Genomic DNA, 22,531 nt, shown 5'->3' with positions numbered 1-22,531 from the left:
GGGAGGAGGAGAAGCAGCTCTTCCTACTCACTGCTTCCAGTCTGTTTGCACAAAAAGGCTACCAAGAGGTTCAGCATTGCTTTTACAGTTTATCTAGCCAACAATGGAGCATTTTACCCTATTAAGCAATGTGTAATTGCTACAGCTGCTCTTAACTGGCAGAAATGATTGTGAATTATTCTCACTCCACTGGCTTGCGCTTGGATTAAATGTACAATGTTTGTTTAAGGAAAATATAGATGCTTCAAATAATTCCCAGCTGAGAAAGGAACCAAACAACCTCAGAGGAACAGCATGGGCATGGCTGTACCAGGAGCTCAGTTGTTCCCCCTGAGCAAGAGTTTTAATTCTACCCTAAGAGACTTTGGGAGTAACCTGACTATGACACGTTACACAGCATTAATGTGTTCTATTCTTACACACCCAGCTTAATATACTTGCTTCTAATTAAAACCAAAACAATCCTCAAATATCTGCAAGCTACTTTGGGTGATTCTATTTTGACCAGTCTCTCCATGAGCTGCTCACAACAGGGGAAGTGTTCCCTCACTTACTGCACTACTGCAGAGGTGTGTTTATGCCACATCATCCTGATACATTTCCACAGTGTCAGCCAAGGGCACAAAAGCTCAGAACCAGCTCACACACAGACATGCAGTTACCAGCTCACACAGAAAACATCCCTTACAAGCCTAGAAAATGAACCTAGTGCTAACTTCTACCAGTGTTTGCTCTCATATTTCACACAGCATCACAGCAGCTGCCACACTCTGCCCAAAACACAAACCCAAAGGTGTAATTAATGGATGCCATGAGCAGAACACATCAGTAAAAGTGAAGTTGCCTTCCTTGGTTTTTCCAGCCAAAACAGCCTGAGAAGATTTACTGTGTCAGTTCTGAAGGAAGCAGCTCTCAAGGACATATAAGCTTTCCCAAAGGAAAAAAGGTAATTTGCCATAAAAGGATGTTCACCAAATGTCATGTCTCTCAGACCAGGATCACAAGAGGTTTGTGCACTGTAATAAAGTCATATTATCTCCTAATAATGTTTGACACTAGGGACACTATATAACACAGGACAGACAGAAGTGCCATCTCATGAAGTAATTCTGTTTCTCACCACCTCTCCTTGCTGCTACAGTTAAACTCCGAAGCTGAAGACTGGAGCAGAGGTAGGACAGTCAATGGTGGCTCTAAAATCATTCCCTAATGTCATGACATTTCCTTTCTCTGCCATGAGCAGAAAACTGCCTGCCAGCAAACTCCACCACAGGAATGGCTGAGGAGCTGACAGAACACACTGAAATGAGTTTGTGCCCTTAGTTCTGTATTGACAAGCAACAACACAGACTGAACTTTTCATAGCAGTTGCAGTTTTCTGCTAAAAACTTAATGGTGGAAATATTACTCAAGGGTGTTCTCCCATTACTTCAGTATATTCACAAATATTATCTGTTCATAATGAAGATTAAAGGCAAAAAGATGACACTGACTTTTGAGGTTTTGAAATCAGAACCAAGCAGTCTAGTGGTTTTCCAAACATACATTTTTAGGCATAAAAATAGGCTTCTTAGAAATTAGGAACATAAAAAACAATTGCCACAGATTTCTGTACTTGTATTATTGGAAAAATGAAAACTATGAAGTTATAAAAGTACAATTTAAGTGAATCTGAATAATTTTTATCAGATTCTGGAACATGACATGAAGATATTGGGACAAAGACATGAATTTAGAAGCATGTACAGCTTAAACAGAGGTTACCAACTACAGCAACTTCCAATAAGCAGCTACCAATGAAAAACAGCTTCCAAGGCTGACATGTGTATTAGATTCCAATTCCAGAATCACTATACAAATATATATATATATATATATACACACACACACCTGAGCAGGAAGTTTGACCACAGAAATGGCAGCTTCCCAGACAATGTATTTCCAATATATCTTTCTGTGTACCAATTAATAAATTCACACATTGTTTGCCATTTTCTAGAATGCGTCAGTAAAAGCTAAAACCTCATATGCTACTGTGATATCTCTTGCCAATAAATATATTGGCCTAACCCAGAAGTCAGGCTTTCAGGTAAAGAAGTGTGAAGGACCAACAAATTCAATCTGTCAGCTACTTCAAAATCCAAATCGCCCCAACATATATAAAAAGATTTCCTAAGACTAGAACAATTACACTTCATTAAATAATTATACCACAAGAATAATGCCTTCTCTCTCTTTCCAACCTCACAACCTCACTAGAGTATTGGGCATCTAATAGTGTCATCAGTTCTCACTGTATCACATTCACTAGCAAAAAAAAAATTTAAAATCTCTAATCACACACAAAATTGGAAGTGTGTACTTATTAATGCCATAATGAATTTTAGTCAAAATGCACTGACTGAGGTGAAATCATCCTTTGCTTTCAGGTACAGAACAAACTCAGACACTTCTTAAAGAAGTGCTCAACTGAAGTACACAAATTACTTTCAGGAAGCATCATGGGAGCACAAAATGCAATTAATTCTCTTTATTAACCTCACCTTTTGTATTCTAAGAGAGGAGGAAATGCATTAAGTCAACACTGCTCATTTGAGTACAGCCTGTCAAGAAACATTTTAATGCTCTTCTCTGCTCTGAGTAAGATCTTCATTGTTCTTTGAAAGATGTAAAGAGAAAAAAGAGCTGAATTTCATCTGGCTCATTAGATGAAAGGCTTTTAATGTGTGCTTCTTGTACCTAGCTTGTACCTGAAGGACTCATTTCATGACTACTCTTTTAGAAAGTTCTAGCAAAAAAAGAAAAGTTTGTGTTGAGAAAAGTTTATGTATTTTTTACATTGTCTTAAGCTTACCTGCAGTTTCATTTTCATTACAGCTGTAACCAAACATTACAAAGTTTAAAAAGCCCAACTTCTCATAGAACAAGAATTAGTGTTTTGGCATTACCTCCTGAAAAGAAGTTCAGCTAAAGAAAGGAAGATGGTAGAAGGCAATATCAAGAAAGTATAATAAATGGAAATAAATAAAATAATAAAAGAAATACATGTATTAGAACTACACACATTACAAGTCTGAATTTATGTTAATAAATTACTCATTTGACAAATCAGACTGGCAATTTAAACCTTACTACAGAGTCATTTTGAGAAGTGAATTATTTAAAAAATTAAGGTAATTAGCACTAAATTACTTGTAAATAACTACTGAAATAAATTAATAACTGAACTAAACAATTCTATTTTAGCAAGTTCATTTTCTCTAAGAAGTAGAGCATATTCCACTGAGTACCAATGCTTTAGGAACCAGAAAGCATTTTGCCCAGTCTCAAAAACTAATTCAGAATTGCCCTTGCCCAAGTTACAGTCACAAAGGGGAAAAAATACAACAAAGAACAACAACAAAAATCTTACAAGACTTCAAAAAATTGCCTGGAAGAAGAGAAAAATGTAACTATTTTATACTGTGGCTAAAATTCTGTCCATGTGTCAAACTGCTTCATTCCAGTGAGATCCAGATTTCATCCCAAGAGCAATTAAATTCTCAGCAAAGCAGTTAAAACCCATCTGTCTCCTCAAGCCAGATTTCAATTATTATTCCATAATCCTATGCCTTATAATTACATTGATGTTCACTCTGCACATACCCAAAAACACTGGCTGGATTTACTTCAGGAAAAATGAACACAGTGCAAAGATCCACATTGCTACTGGAGCCTACAGGAAAAAGAGTCAATCTGACAGTACAGGGAACACTCTGAAAGCTTCCTGTCCAAACCTATTGGCCAAATGCAATTGCTTGAAAAGAAATGAAAAAAAATCCCAAATCACATTGCAAAAACCTCTCTTGAGAGTATTACAGAAAGAAGCCAAAGTTACAGGAATGTTTTCAGTTTAAAGCTTTACTTCTTGCAGACTTTGAGCACTAAAATATTGTAGCATCTTTAAAACAAGCAGATACCTCAGAACAAGAACAGCTGTACTACCTATCCTTCTCAATGTAAATAAGGACTTGCACTTGCCAAAAACATTCAAAGCTTCACTCTGAACAAACACACATTAAAGCTTCTCTTTCTCATCTGTCTTCTTAATGTGCTGGAGATGAGAAAACACCTCAAACCTTGCTACAGCAAGAGAGCCATGAGACTCCAGTCAGGATGCCTGTTTGAGACACACTGTTCACAGGTATGGTGAACAGTATTTTCAGACAAAAATTACTGAAAACAAAAATCTAACAAAACCAAACTGCAACCAGGAGTTGTACCTGGCACAGCTGAGCAGCTTTCTGCCATGAAGCACTAAAGGAATGAGGCACTGCTGTCAGTGACTAAAATCCAGGACAGGAGCAAACAGCACAGCTAGAATCAAGTGAGAGCACCTATGGGTAAATACTGCCCTTCCTGCTAAGTTACAGAGCCATCAGCTGCTCTGCTAAGCACCAGTCTGCTCACACAGAACTGAACTTGGTGCTCAGCAGCAAAGACAAGCTATTGAAAAAAACTATAAAGGGCACCAACAAAATCAGTGCTTAGAAATTTGAAAGCAGTTCAGCACTAAGAAAGTTATCCAAAATAACCAAAATTTCCATTTGAAAGTGAAAATAAAACAACAACAGAGATAGTGGAATTAGTTACTTTCTGTTATGCAATTAGGCAATAAAAATATTTTCATCCTTACAAAAAACCCCACAAATTCCTACCAAGCTCTAAGTCCTGCCTGTGATATTATTTAGATTTGTATGACTCTAAAACTTCCAACACTGGATTACACATTTTCTCCACAGCTGCTGACTCAGTTAGTAAAGAACAGGAGGACTGCATTAAAAGAGGCCAAATTTTCCTTTATTCTTCGTTCCCACATCTTTAAAATCAAGATGTACTGAGAATAGCAAAGATATTGGCTTTTCTGCTCTCCAAAAGGAACATTGAGCTTCAGAGGCCAGCAAGTTCCTGCTGTTGCCTTCCTATGCTGGTTCTCATTTCAGAAGCACAGCTAAAATCCCCTCTGCAAAAGCTGCCCTCCCAAAGATGCTCCCAACACTCCTAAACCAAGTTCACCCTAGGGGGGGCTGCACTGCCATCTATGGAAAAGCTTAGGAAAAACATTTGGCATCTAGTATTTGTTGATACTAAGAAAGATACAGCTTAAAAGACTACCAAAACAGCAGTGGGATGAAAATGAGGAAGAAAAAGGCAAACTGTGCAATAAACATGACCAATTACTCAGCACACAGTTCCCTGAACTGCCACTCAGCCACATTGCTTCTACTCACCCAGCCTGGTGCCACAGGAACTCCAGAACTGCTGCTTTGGTGACTGCCCTGGAAATACTGAATCCAAGGGCAGGCAGGCTGGCATTAGCCCAAGCACTCCAAATTCTTAAATCTGACTCTCATCAATTGGATTTTGACACACAGATATGAACTGCTTTTAACTCACCACACTAGAGGATAGAAACTGCATAATTTGATCACGTATCTGCCAGCAATCAAAACATCTGACGTGTTGACTAATCACAATAATTATTCTCAATGCTTTCACTTTTTTGTCTTTCTACTCTCTGCTTGCAGAGAAAAGGAAAAACATGGAACAAAAGCTTACAAAACCTACTCAAGAGTACTGTTTTTCAGAAAGAATGAAAAGCTGCATCAGAAATTCTTTTGCATCTTCAGATTAGAAAAGATCACTGTCAATCTTCAGGCTAAAGAAATCAAATATATCATAATTTCTACCAAAACCTACAAGCACAGGGAAAAAAAAATTAAAAATCCCACTACTAAGAGGCAATTCAACATTTCAGAGCTCCATTTTCCCCCCTCAAAATCCAAGCTACTGAAAATGTATTTCTGTCTTGCAAAAATAAAAGGTGCTATTGATGTTTCTCTCATTCAGATAAATGTCACAGTGCAGCAGTAAGCACTGAATTCAGGAAAAGCAGGAACAGGATAAAAAAATCAAAATGGGTCGCAACAATATGTGATCTTCTAGATTCAACATCAAGTCTTAAAATCTCCTTTCTCCACTTCCTCCAAAACTAGTAAGTACATTCTTCCATTCTTAAGCCCTTTCTAAAATTTGTTTACCTTCAAAAAACAAAGAAATAATGCAAAATAGTGAATAAGAATATCAAAGGCTTCTAATGTGCCTTTCATCTGCTTACAACAGTTTCTGTCAATCAGCAATTGATTCAATAGGAACTCATATCCATGCACAAATTAATTCACAGGGGCTACACAGACCAAAACCTAGATACATACTCTGAAAGCACAGTAAAAGAAGTGTCTTCCATTTGTTTGTTACTTTTCAGAGTGTGCATCAAAATGTCTATGTTTAAAACTTACCAAGGACAAAGTTTAAAAACTTCCCTTTATTCTTGGCATGTCATGCATGTGTCTGCAACAAGGGTATTTGTTTTTGCAGTGGCCTCCATGAAAGTTTTTTCTGTAAACACCAATAAAGCTACAAAACTCACACTACAAAAATACCTAACAGCTTTTCCAAGCTGGCCACATCTGCCACAAAAAGTTAATAACCACTGCTAAATTCTTTCAAGCACTAGATCCCAACATCATAACTTAAGACAGAGAACAAACAATACCACAAGCAGCTGAAAATATATCAGGAATTGATATTTGGTTACACACAAAGAATGCAATTACCTATCTGTGCCCAAGTCTGAAAGTGGTATTTACATTACTAAATTGCAGTGGTGACACAGCACCCAACACACCTGAAACTCACGAAGAGTGACACATCAGTTAAACCAAACTGGTTTTGTCAAACCTTCTAATTGTTAGCTTAATGTTAATAAAACCCAAGTTGCTTGATTCAAACTCTGTGCAGATAAAGGAGTACAAACAGAGCAGACAGAACATTCTTCAGGCCCACTGAAATTCTAAGGTTGGCTCTCTGGTCCCAGATGGAGGATCACACCACAGCACAGCAACAACTCTCCATCCACTCTCCACACATTTAATGATGTTTCTTGCACATCAGTTTGAGTTCAGCAGTGAGAAAAACGTTGTGCTGCATTTGTGTGTCCCACTGGAGAGGCACAAAGAGCCCTGCTACAGTGAGCTACAGCCAGGTCTCCACCTCAAAGATGCTATGACTGACTGAAGAGAGAAATCAAATGTCTGCTTCAGTTCACAAGGGCCCTGTGAGCACACAGTACAGAATAACAGATGCAAGAAGCCACAGAGGCAACAGCTATTTTCTGGCTTTTTCACTCCTATGTTTAGAGATTGCTAGGAGGTGTTGAACTGTACTTTGCAGAAATCAAATTCCTTTACTCTTTGTGAGCTCTGCTATGAGACTGCATAAGGAAGGACCTGTTTTGTCCTGACTTTAGAATCAGGAAAGAAAAAAACATGTGTGCAAACAGCCTGATCAAGGTCACCTGGTCCAGAAACAGGAGTTCCTAAACAAGAAGTTTCACAAAGCAATCAACCACAGCACAAAGAGGAAACAATTATAGTTTTTAAAAAAGAATTAATATTTTAAAAAATATACTTAATAAGCAATAAACTCAACACACTGTAGCAATGCCAGTTATGAACACAGATACATACTATGCTGTTCATTTCTGAAGAGTCGTAACTTCCACATGGATGGACACTTCCTATAGGCTCCAGCCCTTCTTCATCCCACATGTATGTGCCATCAGAGCTGTCAGATGGAGACAGCTCAAAGGAGGAGCCAGCTCTGTAGTTCATCTCTGAAGAGATGACATTCTCAGTAGTGTGTTTTGTGCTTTCACTGTTGTCATCCACTGCTTAAAGAGAACAGCATCAGTTAAGACTACAAAAACAATCCAATTTTCAAAAAATAAACATTAAAATGCCTGTTACTGGTGTGCTACCTCTGCTGGAGCTGTACTGTAACAGAAATACCTGAAAGCTTTCTGCAGTATTGTTCCATCATCCCAGAAGGGGGAAAAGCTTAAGCTGGTTTGGCAGCTACAACCAAGGAATCTTCCAATCTACATCATTGCTAACCTTTTACACTGCCCTAATTCACCCACCATGGAAGCTACTTTCTAGAAATCTGCATCTCTTTAACATACTAGAAGGTGGGTCCAAAAATATATCCTTTGGTTCTAGTCTTTCAATTGCAACATCCCCCAAATAAGCTTTTATCATGAGAGGCCCATCAAAGATTTGAAAATGTGACTTTCAAAAGCATCTTCTTGTGTGTCTTCAACTCATTTTTAAAGAATTAATATGCATCAGAAAAAACAAAAAAGACCCAGTAACAATCCTGTTTATAACTGAACTAATTCAATTACACATCCTACACTTATTTCCACTACTTAGCAGTTACAGCTGTTCTCTGCCTGCAGAGGTGGAGGGAGCACGAGGTGAAATTTTCTTAAAATATCACCAACCCAGAAAATGAATGGCATAACAAAGACATGAGGAATCCCACAACCACAACACAAATGTGTTTAAAGGAGGTCACTTTCATTTTTATCACAAAGGGCTCTTCAAAGTAATGCTTGGGAAAAAACTATAATGCAGAAAAGGCACAAGCAAACACATATGTCAGCACAGAGCAGTTCCACTCTGAAACAAGCCATAAGCAATGGGTAATTACATTAAATAACTTAATTACTTCAAACAGAACATAAAAAATGTATTTACCAGACACATTTATATCAAGCCAGTCGTCAGCATTACAGTGAGATCCTCCACCTCCCTTGAGAGATGTGAAGGGCTCGATGGACGTTCTGCTCCCATGCTCTAATTCCTGAAGGCAGCTCTCCTTCTGCTGGATTTGTACAGTTCTGTTTGCCTCTTCTATATCTATGAAATCGTCACTGAAGTCTTCACTCAAATCGTTTTTCTCAGAGGATGACAAAGAAGATATCGATATTTCATCTCCATCATCGCTCATACACATCACTTTTGAGCCATGCTTCCCCAGACTCTCATGCAGGGCCTCCCCAGGTTCTGTTCTGTGAGCCCTGCTCTCTAGGATGCTGTTTTTATCGACGGCTCTGTTGATGCTGGCTGAGATCTCCGCGCTCTCCAGCAGGCGCGCGTCCGGAGCCGCGCTTTTGCCGCCATCCACAACAGCATTCCCAGCAAAGCGCTGCCTGGTAGGCTTCAGCAGGGAGGGCCGACTCAATCTGTATCCATAGGAAGGTGCTGACCCAGATCCATTTGACAGTGGGGGTTTCTTGGAACAGGGAGCTGACACAGCCGAGTACGGTCTGGTAAATCCATACTTCACTGGCTCGTTTCCATTGGGTACATCCAACTGACACGCGTTCCTTGACAGCAGAGCAGGCCTCTGAGACGTCCTGGCAGCGACATTCTGACTATGATAAGGCCTTGTAAGATCCACAGCTTTGTTAAAAGAATGTGACCTGGTTAGAGATGCACTGGGAAGGAAAGAATTCTGAATGGAATGTGAAAAACTTTGTGATCTTACCATTTTGTCACAGCAAAAAGCCTTGCTGGCATTGTCTGTAGATTGTGCCAAGCTTTCTCCTGAACTTGTCCTTGTGGCACCAGAATTAGCTCTAGGTCTCTGCAAACCTACCACCGGCCGATTTCCATAAAATCCATTTAAATTTGATCTTGGAGCATTGAGTCCAGAGTATGTCCTTCCTGACAGGGTACCTTTGGTGAATTTAGCTGAATTAGAGAGTCCAGATATAGACTTTGGATTTAATTCCTCAGTAGAAGATACAAACATATTGGTTTGCTTTGCTGCTTTTGACACAACCGAAGCAGTGCTGTTCAAACCCACCCTGAGCTCATCATTGCCCAATGCTCCTTGAGATTGAGGGAACTTCTCAGAATCAATTAATTTTTCATTAGAGTTGCGTCTGGTGTTGACCTCTCTCCCATTCTGATCGTTAAGCTGATATTTATTTGATTTTTTCCAGTTGAAAGCAAAGGAAGACACTCCAACAGTGCCATTGTGCTTGTTGAAATTTTTGCCACTGTTACTCCCTGCTAAGTTCACGGCCGTCCCGTTTGGCATCGGTTGCAAAACAGCCCCCAAAGTTTTCATTCCATATTTCGGTAGCCTGGAAACCAAGGATGTCCTGTTTTGATTTTTTTCTTCCATGAGCTATTGGGTACATTGGTCCTTAAAGGGTGCTTGAATCTAAGAAAGGAAAACAAAACAACATTAAACCTGAATGAACTACACATTAAACACAGATTTCTATACATTTCCAGCTATTTGCTTCCTAGATTTCTGTGCCTAAGTCCACCATGCTGATAAAGAGTAACCTAGACACATTTGTTAACTCCAGAGTTCCAGCAGTTATCTGGCAATAATACGCTCTTCAGATGACAGCTTCCCCTCCCAACTTTCATTCCCTACATAAACCATCATTTTTGTTTTCCTTTTGTAATCAATAAAACAAACTTAAGAGGTTGGATGATTTTTTTTTGTTCGTTTTTTTTTCATTTACCCATTTTTAGCAACAAACTGAACTTTTCAACTGTTACAATTATTAAGTTATTAAATTAAGATTTAGTATTTTTTAAAAAGCCATAAATATGACACAGCAAAAAACCTGTGATCAGCAACATAAACCCGTATAAAACAATAATGTAAAATCCGACTAAAAGCTAATTTTTTGAGATTGTTTTCCATTTCCCCAATGCCTAAAACATAGGAAATAACTACTCATCATGCATCTCATCACAACATTTCTTCTTCCGAGACCTTATGGATCTCCCAAAACAAGATTCACATTCCTAGTAATCGTTTTTATATGGAGACAGCAGTCTACTTTGGAAATCATCTGATTCACATGTAAACCTGAGGTACAGTGCAACAGCTGCATAAGGTCAGTGTTAGTAAGCAAATTCAAAGGATCTACTTATTCAAAGTACACAGAATATCTTGTGTAACCACAGCAAGGATCACCCTGAAGTGAATCACTCCCTAAGCTGCAAGACTCACTAAGAAACATTTAAATTCTTAGTGATACAGTTGAAGATAAAATCAAAGATAAGATCGAAGTGGCATTAAATTCATGCAAACTGAATTACCCTGAGGATTTGCCACTGAATAGGATGCCCCAGAGCAGCACTTCTGGAAGCAGATCTGCATTACAAAGATAGAAAGTGAAAGGCATTGCAGACAGGGCATTTAGGGGCTCCTAACTTGTTAGAACACCAGAATCCACATTCTGCAACTGGTGTGTGCATTTCCATTTTGAAATACACAAATCCTGACTTTTCAAAGACTCAGTGAATTCTTGCAGAGCAGAGACACTGCCCTCACACAGGAGTGCAAAGAAGGACACAAATATTTCCCCCTGGAACCTGCAGAACATTTCATTCACTTGTATGACACCTGCCTGCATGTGGATTGAGATGTCTAATGTCAGATTTCTTGACTACCTGCATACCTTGCACAGGAAAATAATATCATCAGGCAACATCAAAGATCTTTATTTCATGTCAACTACATCCAATAAAGTACAACTTTTTTTAATAGCTCCATGAATAAAAAAATGGCCTTTAATATGCTGATGAATTCATTCCCAGCAAGCATCACAGTGCAGATCCCTCAGATGATAACCTAACTCTAAAGAAAAGGCAAGTCTTATGAAGAAATCTTCCAAATTGAAAAAGTTAAATTAGAAAGCTGCTAATTTAACTTGCATGCTTTATGGATAATTCCCTTTTCACATCTGTCTACCATCTCTTAGGTGACTGCAAAATTTAAATGAGGCCATTTAATTAGATTACTTTAATCCTCCACCAAGTGCTGCAAATTAAACTTGAAAAGGAGACCTTTCAGTTCTCTAGGAAGGGCTCTTGCTCATTTATCCTTGATTAGGCAAAGACAACACATTATCTTCAACAAAACCATACTGATAGCCCAGAACACTTCAGATAATTGAATTAAAAAACAAACAATACTTCTCTGTATTTTATTAGCTGTGTAACTGTAACTACTGTGCCACTTCCGGGAGCCCAAATGTTTCATTTGTTTCACTGAAACACAATGTCATCAAAAAAAACCACTAAAACTTAACAGCATCATGTCTGGCAGATGTTTCCTAGAAAATGGGGGATTTTCTTATTAAGTTCTCTAAAACTTCCTTAATCTTTAGTTATGTTTACTAGGAAAGATTCCACCAGCCTCACAATTAAACTCCCTTATCAAGCAGCACTGTTACCAGTTAGAGTATGATTTCTGCATCCCAGAAGATTCAAGTTCAATACAATTTAAATTGCAGCCTACTGTACTATAAAGAAATTCAAAGTATTTTTAGACTTAAGTAACCTATGGATTTTTTAAAAACTGACATTTGGGCAAACAAGTTTTATATTCTTTGCCTTGGGAAATACATTATCTAGTGCACACAAGCCTAATCAGGAATTAAGCTAATTATAAAGAGCCTAGCCTTACATAATGATCCAGGGAAAAGGAGTTAAAATCCACAGACCCCCTCTGAAGCATAATCTGAATTAACTGAAAAGCTGCTACATCCTTACCTTCAAGGATATTCAAAATCCTGGTGATAAGCAAAAGGATATTAATTCTCACCCTCCTTGGTACTTCCTCTACAGAATTATTTACACCTCAATAAAATCCTGCACTGTTGGTTTCAAGAGGCAAGCACAACATTCACTGTAATTTCATTCACAGTTTGTTCCAGCACCACCAGGAAGGCAGTTTCCTATACATTAGCTTCTCAGCAAAGTCCAGCTTTGCACCTGAGACTCTGCCCTACAGAAGAAGACAGCTTAAAGATTCACACACCTGAAAATGTATTCATACATTTTAAAATCCTGCAATTCCTAGGATCCCTGCCCCCAGGCAGATAACAGCATTTTCCAGTTCCAGATTCCTGAATGGGACTGAATTCCCCTCCTCTTGTCACAGCAGTGTGGAATACCCAGCTGAGGGATGGAACACATGTGACAGGCTGGTGACAGGCCAGAGAAATTCCCCTTGCAGTCCTACTGCCATGGCAGCAGTTTCAGATCTGTGTTTCACTCACAGAAATTGAAGTGCACATGTATTTCAGCTGTGCCCTGTGCACAGCTCATAAAACCACCTCTTACACCTCTGGGTTATTAAAATTACATCAGTTATGTGAAAATATCTTATTTCTACCAATGTAGGGAGGTATTGAATGTTAACAGGGAAAAATCTGGGAGGTCCCTGAAACAGAAACAGCAAAAGGCTTCCTTAGCACTCACTTGAGAACATTCCAAGATGGGCAGTATGACTGCAAGTCAATTTTCAGCTTTAAGAGGACCATGGGAGCTTAACAGAATGGAAAAAACTGGCAAGGGATCCAGCTGGCAAACACCTGCTCTGAGCATGACAAGCCCTGGGGAATTCAAGATCATGAATCCTGAGGAAATCATGCATGCTGCATGAATTAAAATTAATCAGAATGCAACCAGAAATTCTGATGGCTTCCAGAGTGAACTTTGAGTATTTACAACTTTTTGTGCTGTTTACTCTGCATGGAGTGGTTTCAGTTCAGTCCAAAGTGCCACCTTCACTCCAAGATCCAGTAAGATTTATCAGCTCTGCAGTGAAATTCTCCAAGCCTGTCTTCCATTTCTCCAAAAGATCTGTTCTTGACTCAATTCCCAATGCTTTATGAAGGCATCCCTGAATTTCAGCCACTCTCCCTTTCCTATGTAAACTGCAGTGATTAACATCAGCTACCCTGACATTGACTTCTGAAGGCACCATAGCCAGGAAGTACAGCAAGAAATTCCAAGACTGTGAGGGCCTGTTGTTCTATTTCTCTGAAATTACCTTGCTTTTCTGTGTCCCAAATTGTGAGATTCTGTTTTCAGGTCTCAATGCAGCTTAGAGATACTCCCTTTTCTGTTTTTCCACCCTCACACTAACGAGGTTCTACCCACTTTGAAGGGCTGACCCAGCAAACACCAACCAACCAGTTATCCAAGCTGCCCTTGTGCTCAATTTACTGTCAAAATACACTAGGACAAAGAACAGGAGCAGAACATGAGAATGAATAAAGGGAGAAGGAAGCAAGAAATACATCATAAAGAGATTGGAGCTTCAGTATTTCTAACATTGAGCAATATCTCGGGTCAATACAGCAGAAAATGTGACATGCCTTGTCAACTCTAAAAGTATTCTTGCTATTCATCAGCATTCTTAGTGTTTGCTAAGGCAAGAGGACATAAGCAGTTACTGGAGAAAAAGAAGTAGGGAAATACAGCTCTATTTTGTAGAAGAAAGCTACCACAATAATTCCAAAATCAAAACCTCCCTCTGCATCCCTCAGGGCCACACTGTCAGTTCACTGTGCCATTAATGCTGTTTACACACAGCATCAGGCACCTCAAGGAAGTAAAAAAGGGCAAAGTGTTATCTGCCCAGACAAGGATACTTTGCAATTGTTGCCCACTTGTACTTTTCATATTAGTCAAACAGAAACTATGCATTTTAAACTCCAAATTTTTACATCAAAACTACCCAAAACATTGAAACAAAACAGGGTATGAGTTGTCATAAGCCCTTTTAGATTTTATGGGAAAGAGTTATGGAAATTTTACCTACAAGAAAAACTTTTGCTAAAAACCTGTTTCTCAAACAAGTAAAGCTGCACTGATTTTTGGCATTCTTACACAACTAACAAGGAGGAAAGCAGTCAAGGTCCAGATGTTTAGCCAGCTGCAGCAAGGAACAGCTTCAGCACAAAGACAAGAAGATGGAAGAGGATACCTGAGGGTACAGACAAATTACTCCCAGTAAAAGAGACTATCAGGGTCTCTAAGGAAGAAGAAAGCCTTGAGAGTGCAATTTCTAGTTCCTCATAAGTGTTAATGCAGGTTATTATGGTTTGCTGATAAATGAGATGTGAAGTGCAATGGCAGTTAGTCTTTGCTGCCTGGTGCTGCCAGCCCAACTGCTGTCAGGGACAGGTCAGCCAGAAACTGGAATAAAGCACTGGAGATTCACAACTCCTCCCTGAACCTGCTCCTCATCTGATGCATCCTCTTGCAGAAGTCATCAATTCCTTTCTTCAGCAGACCTTGTTCAACCTGGATGAGCAATGTCAAGCCTGTGCCTGCAGACACAAACACCAGGCAGCCCTTGCATAACCAGCTCCAGAACACAAGAGCAGGGCACAGTGGCTTTCACAGGCATCCAAGGAACACAAGGCCCAGATGAGAGCAGCACTACATTAGGTGTGCTGACCCCAGGAATGCTGCAAGAGGTGGGAGGGATATATTGCCATCTATCAGAAATAATTACCTTAATCATGGCAGATACACGTGGCTCCAGTGCAGAAACACCCCTGCCAGAAGGAATTAAATTATGTGCATTACTTCACTCCTTATGTTATGCAAGGAACAGCCTCCTGTGGACTGAGCCAACCCAGGAGATTCCACCCCAGTGAGCAAGTAAGGCTTCTTCACTAGGGTTGCTTAATAGCCCCTAAATAGCAAAAGATGCAGATGTTTTCAACATCTTTGCTGGAGAAACAAAAAGCCTTTACTTGTTTCTCTTTGTTGTTACCAAATTTGCAGGGATAACAAAGAGAAAGGGGGAAAACTGAAGTAAGAAATGACATTGTCTGTCTGCCTTACAGATCCAATGCTCTGCAATCTAGAGACAAAGTCACACACCTACAAAGAAGCCAAAACCTGTTAATCATTCACCAGCACCACCTCCCAAGCCCTTCCAAAAACAACTCCAAACAAACATACTGTGGCTACAAGGCACATTTCTATCTAGGTTCCTATGCTGCCTTAATACTTCCCTGCATTTAGGAAGACTTCTGTCCTGGAAGATAAATTATAATTGTGTATATGCTTCTGTGCAAGTACATGGATTTTGGAAAGACTCTCCTCTTTCCCACCAGAGTCTTTTTTCCAAGGTTTCTCAAACATTTTTGGCATTCTTACATGAAGAATAAGGCAGCAGGTAATCAGAAGCCTGCCTTTCAGAAGTGTTTTAAAGGTGCATCACCATCATAAAGGCAATTTAAATTTTATGCTGTGGCTAAGATTGACTGGAAAAATCCCAAACATCAATTGCAGTCTAGAATTAAAGCTTTCTACCAATGAAATGTCAGATCCTGATGTCTCCTTAAAACCTTTTGTGATTATGTCAGCATCAAAGCAACTGACAGCAGAAACAGGCCCCTGCTTCTGCTGATGGTATTAGTCCTTCAGCAACAGCATTTCACATGGGTAATTTAATCTGTCTTGTAAGAACAAATCCAGAAAGATTGCATCTGTCTCAAAAGCAAAGTCCTACTGCAAACCATCAGGAACTACTTGCTGTTCTCTAGCAAATATTTCACTTAGAGGAATAACTTTTTTTTCCTCAGCACTATCCACTGTTACCTAGTGATTCAAACACACTATTCCCATCTCTAACTCTTCTAGGAAAGATTTACTTCACCATTGACTCAGTAACAAACTCAAAGAGCTGGTTACCAGTTACTGTTTTCTACTTCTTACATACAAACATGTTAGCTGGAGCAGGATTTTCTTGTTGATAAGGACAGGCAGGCTGAAAGCCAAGTGAAACTTGGTATACAGCTAATTATAACTGGAAATATCCCTTTTTAGACTGCCATGCTGTCCATCCTACTCCTCTGGTTTGTTTATTCAACTGATGCATGTTCTCCAAGTAAAAACACTGAGCTGTCTCGAGCTAGAAGCCTCCCTGGTTTACTGGCACTACATATTTTTCAATCTATATTTTGTAATGATTAAATAATGACTAATAACAGAAACAATACTTCCTGTCTGAACTGCTGCTGAGCAGTTTTTCTATGTGGGTATCTTAAGATTAAGAATTTCCATGGGTTTAAATCTTCAATGAGGCTGAGCTTTCAACCAGTATGTAAGCTGGTTTTTTTTTTTTCCCCTCTAGCCACATACACTCATTCTTTCTTTTTCTCCTGCTGCCTGAGTAAGAATTGCAGTTATAGGTTGAGCAGAGATAATTGGAAGAGACTGCATGTAATTCACAGACTCACTGGCACTGGGATATCTTCAATAAGCCTGAAGAGGTTCACACGTGATAACTGAGCAAGATTAGACAAGATGAAGCAGAAAGAAGATAGAAAAAAATAGTTTTGAGATTTTCTTTGCTACATATTGCCAATGCTATTTCAGCATAGTTCAGTTTTTCACAGATCATGATCTTGAGACAAGAACACATCAGCACACTGCTATGTATCTAAAAAAATCATATTGTTAAGTCAGCCACTGCTGGATAAAAAAAATACTAGAAAAAGGACTGACAGAGAAAATCCTTAACACTGCTACCATGAAAGACAGGCAGTGAATCCTGCACAAGCTGGAAATATTACATAAATCATGGAATTTCACTGTGTGTGGATCATGACACTTCAATGCCCAATTCAATTCTCCATATAGTTCCTCCAGACAATTTTATTTTAGAGGTGAGCAATACAAAAATCCCATAAACTCCTGTGGTTGCCTTAAAACAAAAATGCACCAGGGAAGGGATGATTAGGGCAAAGACAGAAATGTGACTTCCCCAACCTTCAACTGCTCTCAATTCATAGAATTTCTTAGATTTGATGCAGTTTGTTCAGGAACCCTCCACAGATCTCTTGTCCACTGTTTTGTGTAACCTGTCCTTGAGCCCCCAAACCTTCTGCATCCTTGACTGCCTTAAGCAAGGAGTTCCAGAGCCCCAACAACAATTCTTTCAAGGTTATCTCATTGTCTTGCACAGATTCCCAAGGAAAATTACTACTAAAATTGCTTCTAAACCTCCTACAGTGCCAGAAGAGGCTACAGATACCTGCTCTCCTGACTACCAAACACACCAGTTTGTTTCATATTTATGTGTTTTCCTGAAGATACTGCATTATTTGAAGTTTCACTTCTTAACATTCACCCTTGATCAAAAATACTGCAGCCACACAGCTGTGTATTACAGCTTTCAGCTGAAACTTGCCTATTTGTAAAACACATCTTCCAAGTATCATTTTCTTGCTATTGAGTTTCATTTCAATACAGCTTCTGTCTACAATTCCACTGATATAAATCAGTTTCCAGTCTCAAAACCAGACTCCCTGAAAATGTTTGAGTACCAAACAACTTTGCAAGTTTCCCACAGCATAACAAACACCAAGATGTTTTTGACAAGAGTGGCAGCCTCCAGGATTTTAATGTGTGTTTTGTGTTTTCCTACCAGCTTTCTGATACACCAACAGCTATACTGGAATGTACTTCTCAAGGTCAGTTTTTTACAGCAAGGAAGACACAGATATTTGTTATGTCCCCAGAGGTTTGAAACTGGAGGAGAAAAAAAACCAAAACAGATTATCTGAGAAATTGAGATGTAACTTCAGTTAGGGATGACAGTTTGTCACAGGATCAGTTTCAGAGTTATCTATGTTGTGTTTCATTCAAATTTACAGGAAGGCAATACATATTGCTTGTTTTGCTTAATCAGGATCTCAATGGAATCATAGTAAAGCTATACATATCCAAATTACCATTTCAGAAAGCTTCCATGATTAAAAGATTTTCACAGGGATATTTTTTTCTGGTTTTAACTCTGTTTACTGATGGATAAGGCCATGCAGGCTGACAGATTGTGCTCCTCCCCTCAAGTCTCCTGCTACCAACAGCAGCAGCCTGGGCCTTGCCAAGTTTCTACCTATGCAGGATTGCTTTACTGAGATGAAGGTCACTCAAAAGCCACAACAACCCTCAACCCATCAAAAATATATATCAACATGGCCATGTAATAATTTTAACACGTAAGATCAGAAAAAAAATAGTATTTAATAAGGCAAATTTTTAAAACAATTTACAAAAAGAGTGTGGATTGAATTACCATCCAACTCCAATACTGTAGTGATAAACTCTGCATCCATCTAGAAGAGGTTTTTGAATCTCCAGCCTAAAGTAGGCATATTATTGAGTCAAGAGGAGCTGGGACATTCAGTTCTCCCTGGATGCTTCCCTTGTGCTGTGTGTGTCACAAGCCATCTGGGCTGATTAGCCTAAAAGCACAGAATTTCTTAGGCTTCAGGGAATAATTGAAGAAATTATGTACAATTTAAGGGTTATTCTGATCCATAAGTTGTTCAGCCACCTCATCAAAGTAAATCCTCATCAGCCATTTCCTCTGGCTAAGAAGCCAAGCCTGCTTGCAGTGAGGACATTGCCAGCAGAGCCAGTACCTCTTCAATAATGCCATTAAAATGCACTCTGCAGAGCAGGACCTCAGCTCAGCACAGACTAAGTGCTCATGAAAAACAAACCCAACAATCTGCAGTGAATCAGGCATTTTAGCAAGAACTTGTGACACCAGCTCCCCATGTGACCAGGGATAAGAAGAGCCCCCACCCTGAGGAGACTTTCCTCAATTCCTATAGGATACTGTCAGCAGAACTGCTGCAGCTGAATCCTCCTTGCAGAACAGAGAATGACTACTGGGCAAAGTCCAGGACACTGCAAATCCAGCTACTTTTGGTTAAGGGGAAAACAACATTCCCAGAGTATCCACCAAAATGCACCTACTTGGTAGCAGTGTAGAGTGAGCTGTGTGTCCAAGAGCTATGAAGAAATGCAGAGACCTTTCCTGACCAGCCAAACTTCAACTTTGGGGTAACTATTTAATGCTCTTGGGATTTTACTGTAACATACACATGTGCAGGTATCCAGAGATTGACATAATCTGTTTTTATTGCTCCAATTGAAACACAATACAGGATTTTCAACCTGATTATCAAAAGCACCATTAGTATTTTGATCTCCTTAACATCCCTGTTGGCACGAGACTTAACCCTGCCTGAAAGCTTCTAATTAAGAAGATGGTGCTGCTGTTTACAGTGAATAGTGGCTGAAAGAGAACACCACAACCACTGTAGATATATTCCATCATATTGGTTTCTGTAACCTTATATTCCTTCATCTCCTCTCCATTTTGAGAAATCCACACTTTCTAAGGATTCCAGGCAAGAAATATTCATCTCAAGACTGATGGCATGATGGCTTTTCATCTAAAGAGCCCATGCCAACATTTCCTACTAACTGGTTTATTCCAAATAACCAATCCCTCTTAAAGGATGATCAGGTCCAAAAGTAATGGATTTTACTCCAATGAGCTTTTACACGAACAGTTCCATTAAACAGGATTACTCATTAGTACAACAATACATTAAATGAGATCATTATGTTAATTGAGGCTATTTCTACCCTTTCAACAGCTTTACAGTTAAAAAACAATACTGGGCAGTTTTTGGAACCCAAACATTGATACTTTTATAATGAAAAATACCATCTATGAGCAGAAATTAAATCTCAACTTCAAAAACAACTTTTCTACTCTAAGCTGTATACTGAGATAGATCCTTGGTTGACATTTAGGTTGCTCATGTCCCATTTGTTAGGCCACCACCTCTTCAGCTTGGAGGCATGTAATTCAAAATGGGCCCATAGAATTTATGTGATCATTACAAGCACGATAAAACGTCTTGTGAATTTCATTCATTATCAGCAAACAATGTAAATATTTACTGCCTCAGGCTAACCCAGAGTTTTGTATATTTGTCTGGAAGAAATTTACTAAAGTCTCAGTAACCCAAGAGTTTTGTATATTTCTCCGGAAGAGAGAAATTTACTAAAGTCTCAGTACATATGTGAAATGGCTCTCAATTATAAAAATGTAACAAAATGAGAACTTAGATTCAATTTCATTTCATTTTTAACACCTTCCTAGCAAAAAATTCTATTCTGTACCAAACCAAGGCTCAAAGCCCACAGACACCAAGCACAAACCTGCTGTAGACATGAAGCTCTAACCCTGCAAAATGCACCAGCTCCCCTGAAAAGTGCTTTACATCTTTACACAGCATACCAGACGGACAATCCTTACCTTAATTTGATGTCTGGCCTGGACACTAACGCTCTGCTAGAGCATAAAGTTCCCATGCAGTTTTGCTTTCTTAAACTGAAGATAAACAGCTCGACCTCCTCCAGCTCAAAGTTAAAGGCTGAGGTTGCCTACGTTTCATTGTGTGCCAAAGTACATTTGACAGAACACGAAGAGAACAGCAGGCTCTGGGTGACGAAAGCAAAGTCTCAGTGTCATTAAAGTGAAATCACCACAACGTATAGAACATCCCCTTGGTATAAATCTCAACAGATCACTGCTAAAGCAGAAATGCCACCACTAGAATCCTTTTCCACTGCCACTATTTTTTTAAACTGTTATCTTTGAACACACACTGGGTGCATTTGATGCTTCCCCTTTTCGGAGATTAAATCCCTCGAGATCCGAAACCTCACGCTAGAGGACCTCTGCGGCCGGAGCTCGCAGCAGCTGCTCCCAAGGCACCCCAAGGCAGGTGCGTCTGCCCGCACACCGGATCACAGGACACGCCAAGCACCGCAGAGCCGGCACCGGGGCGCTCCCGGCGCCGGGCCCGCCGTGCCGAGCTGTCCCCGAGCCCTCCGTGACATTCAGCGGGCCCGGAGCCGAGCGCTGAGGCCGCCCCGCCCGCCCGGCCCCGGCCTCCCGCGGCCCGCGCGGCCCCCGCTGCCGCAGCATCCCCGGCCGAGCCGCGACCCCCGCCCCGGCGCAGGGCGGCGGCGCTGGGCGGAGGACGGCGGCCGCTCCCCGCCGGCTCAGAGCCCCCGATGAGGGCGCGGGGGTGGCCGCCCCGCACTCACCGCCGGCCGGCGCGGGCCGTGTCGCCTCCCGGGGCAGGCCCGCTCCGCGCCCTCGGGTCCCGCCGGCCGGCCCGGCCCGCGCAGGGAGGGGCGGAGGGCGGGAACACGCAGCCGCCCCGCGCCCCGCCGCCCGCCCTGACGTCAGCGCGGCCGCCCCGCCCTGCCCATGGCGGCATTGCCCCATCTCCGGCGGCGGCCCGTCTCCCTCGTCGCCTCATCTCCATCATTTCCCTCATGGCTCCCATTGCCCCCTCAGCCGTGCCCCAGGAGCCACCGGGCCTCTGTCCCAGCGCGGCCGCCGCAGCTCGGCCGTGTGATGCTGCCCCAGCAATGGTCGAGCAGGCTGGCAGAACCAAGGGCAAATGGGAGTTGTTAAAAGCATTGCAGGAATGGGCCTGCGGGTGTCCCGGCCCTGCGGCATGGAAGGGTGGAATCATGGCACCGTCAGGGGTGGAAGAGACCTTTAACATCAGCCAGTGCGGCCGACACCCAGTGCCAGATCCCCATGACAAACCCATACCATCTCTCTGCACAACCTACCAAACAGTGCCCAACCACCCAAACAGTGACAAAATTGTCTCCTAGGATCTAATCTGAACCTCTCATGTTTAAGGCCATTTCCTCCCGTCCTCTCTCTGCAGGCACGGCAGAAGAGGCCGGCCCCACCTCAGTTCAAGCCGCTTTCAGTGAGCTGCAGACAGCGATGATGTCCCCACCCTGAGCCCCCTCAAGACTAGACAACCCCAGCTCCTCCAGCTGTCCCTCACAGGACATATTTTCTAAATCTTTCACCAGCCTTGTTGCCCCTCTCTGGACGCACTGCAGCCCCTCAATGTCCTTTGTAAAGCAGGCACCCAGAACTGAGGACAGCAATCAAG

General features: G+C 40.9%; 1 protein-coding gene across 7 annotated transcripts in view; it reads right to left on the bottom strand.

The window, feature by feature from the left end:
* CCSER2 (coiled-coil serine rich protein 2) overlaps positions 1-21,723 on the bottom strand; it is a 61,771-nt gene extending 40,048 nt beyond the window's left edge. For 3 of the 7 annotated variants that reach the window (XM_058028692.1, XM_058028696.1, XM_058028697.1), the window contains exons 1-3: positions 21,654-21,723; positions 8,640-10,116; positions 7,569-7,771 (exon numbers count right to left, since the gene is read on the bottom strand). In XM_058028692.1, the coding sequence (XP_057884675.1) occupies positions 7,569-7,771; positions 8,640-10,077 (1,641 nt within the window). In that variant the 5' untranslated portion in view covers positions 10,078-10,116; positions 21,654-21,723. Of the gene's footprint in view, positions 1-7,568; positions 7,772-8,639; positions 10,117-20,856; positions 21,042-21,653 lie in introns of all 7 variants that reach the window. The other 4 variants (XM_058028695.1, XM_058028699.1, XM_058028698.1 and 1 more) reach the window with 2 other exon arrangements.
* Between the last annotated feature and the right edge of the window lie 808 nt (positions 21,724-22,531).

The sequence above is a fragment of the Melospiza georgiana genome, chromosome 8 (genome assembly GCF_028018845.1).
Source record: "Melospiza georgiana isolate bMelGeo1 chromosome 8, bMelGeo1.pri, whole genome shotgun sequence".
NCBI lineage: Eukaryota > Metazoa > Chordata > Aves > Passeriformes > Passerellidae > Melospiza > Melospiza georgiana.
This window is presented reverse-complemented; position numbering and strand designations above follow the sequence as displayed.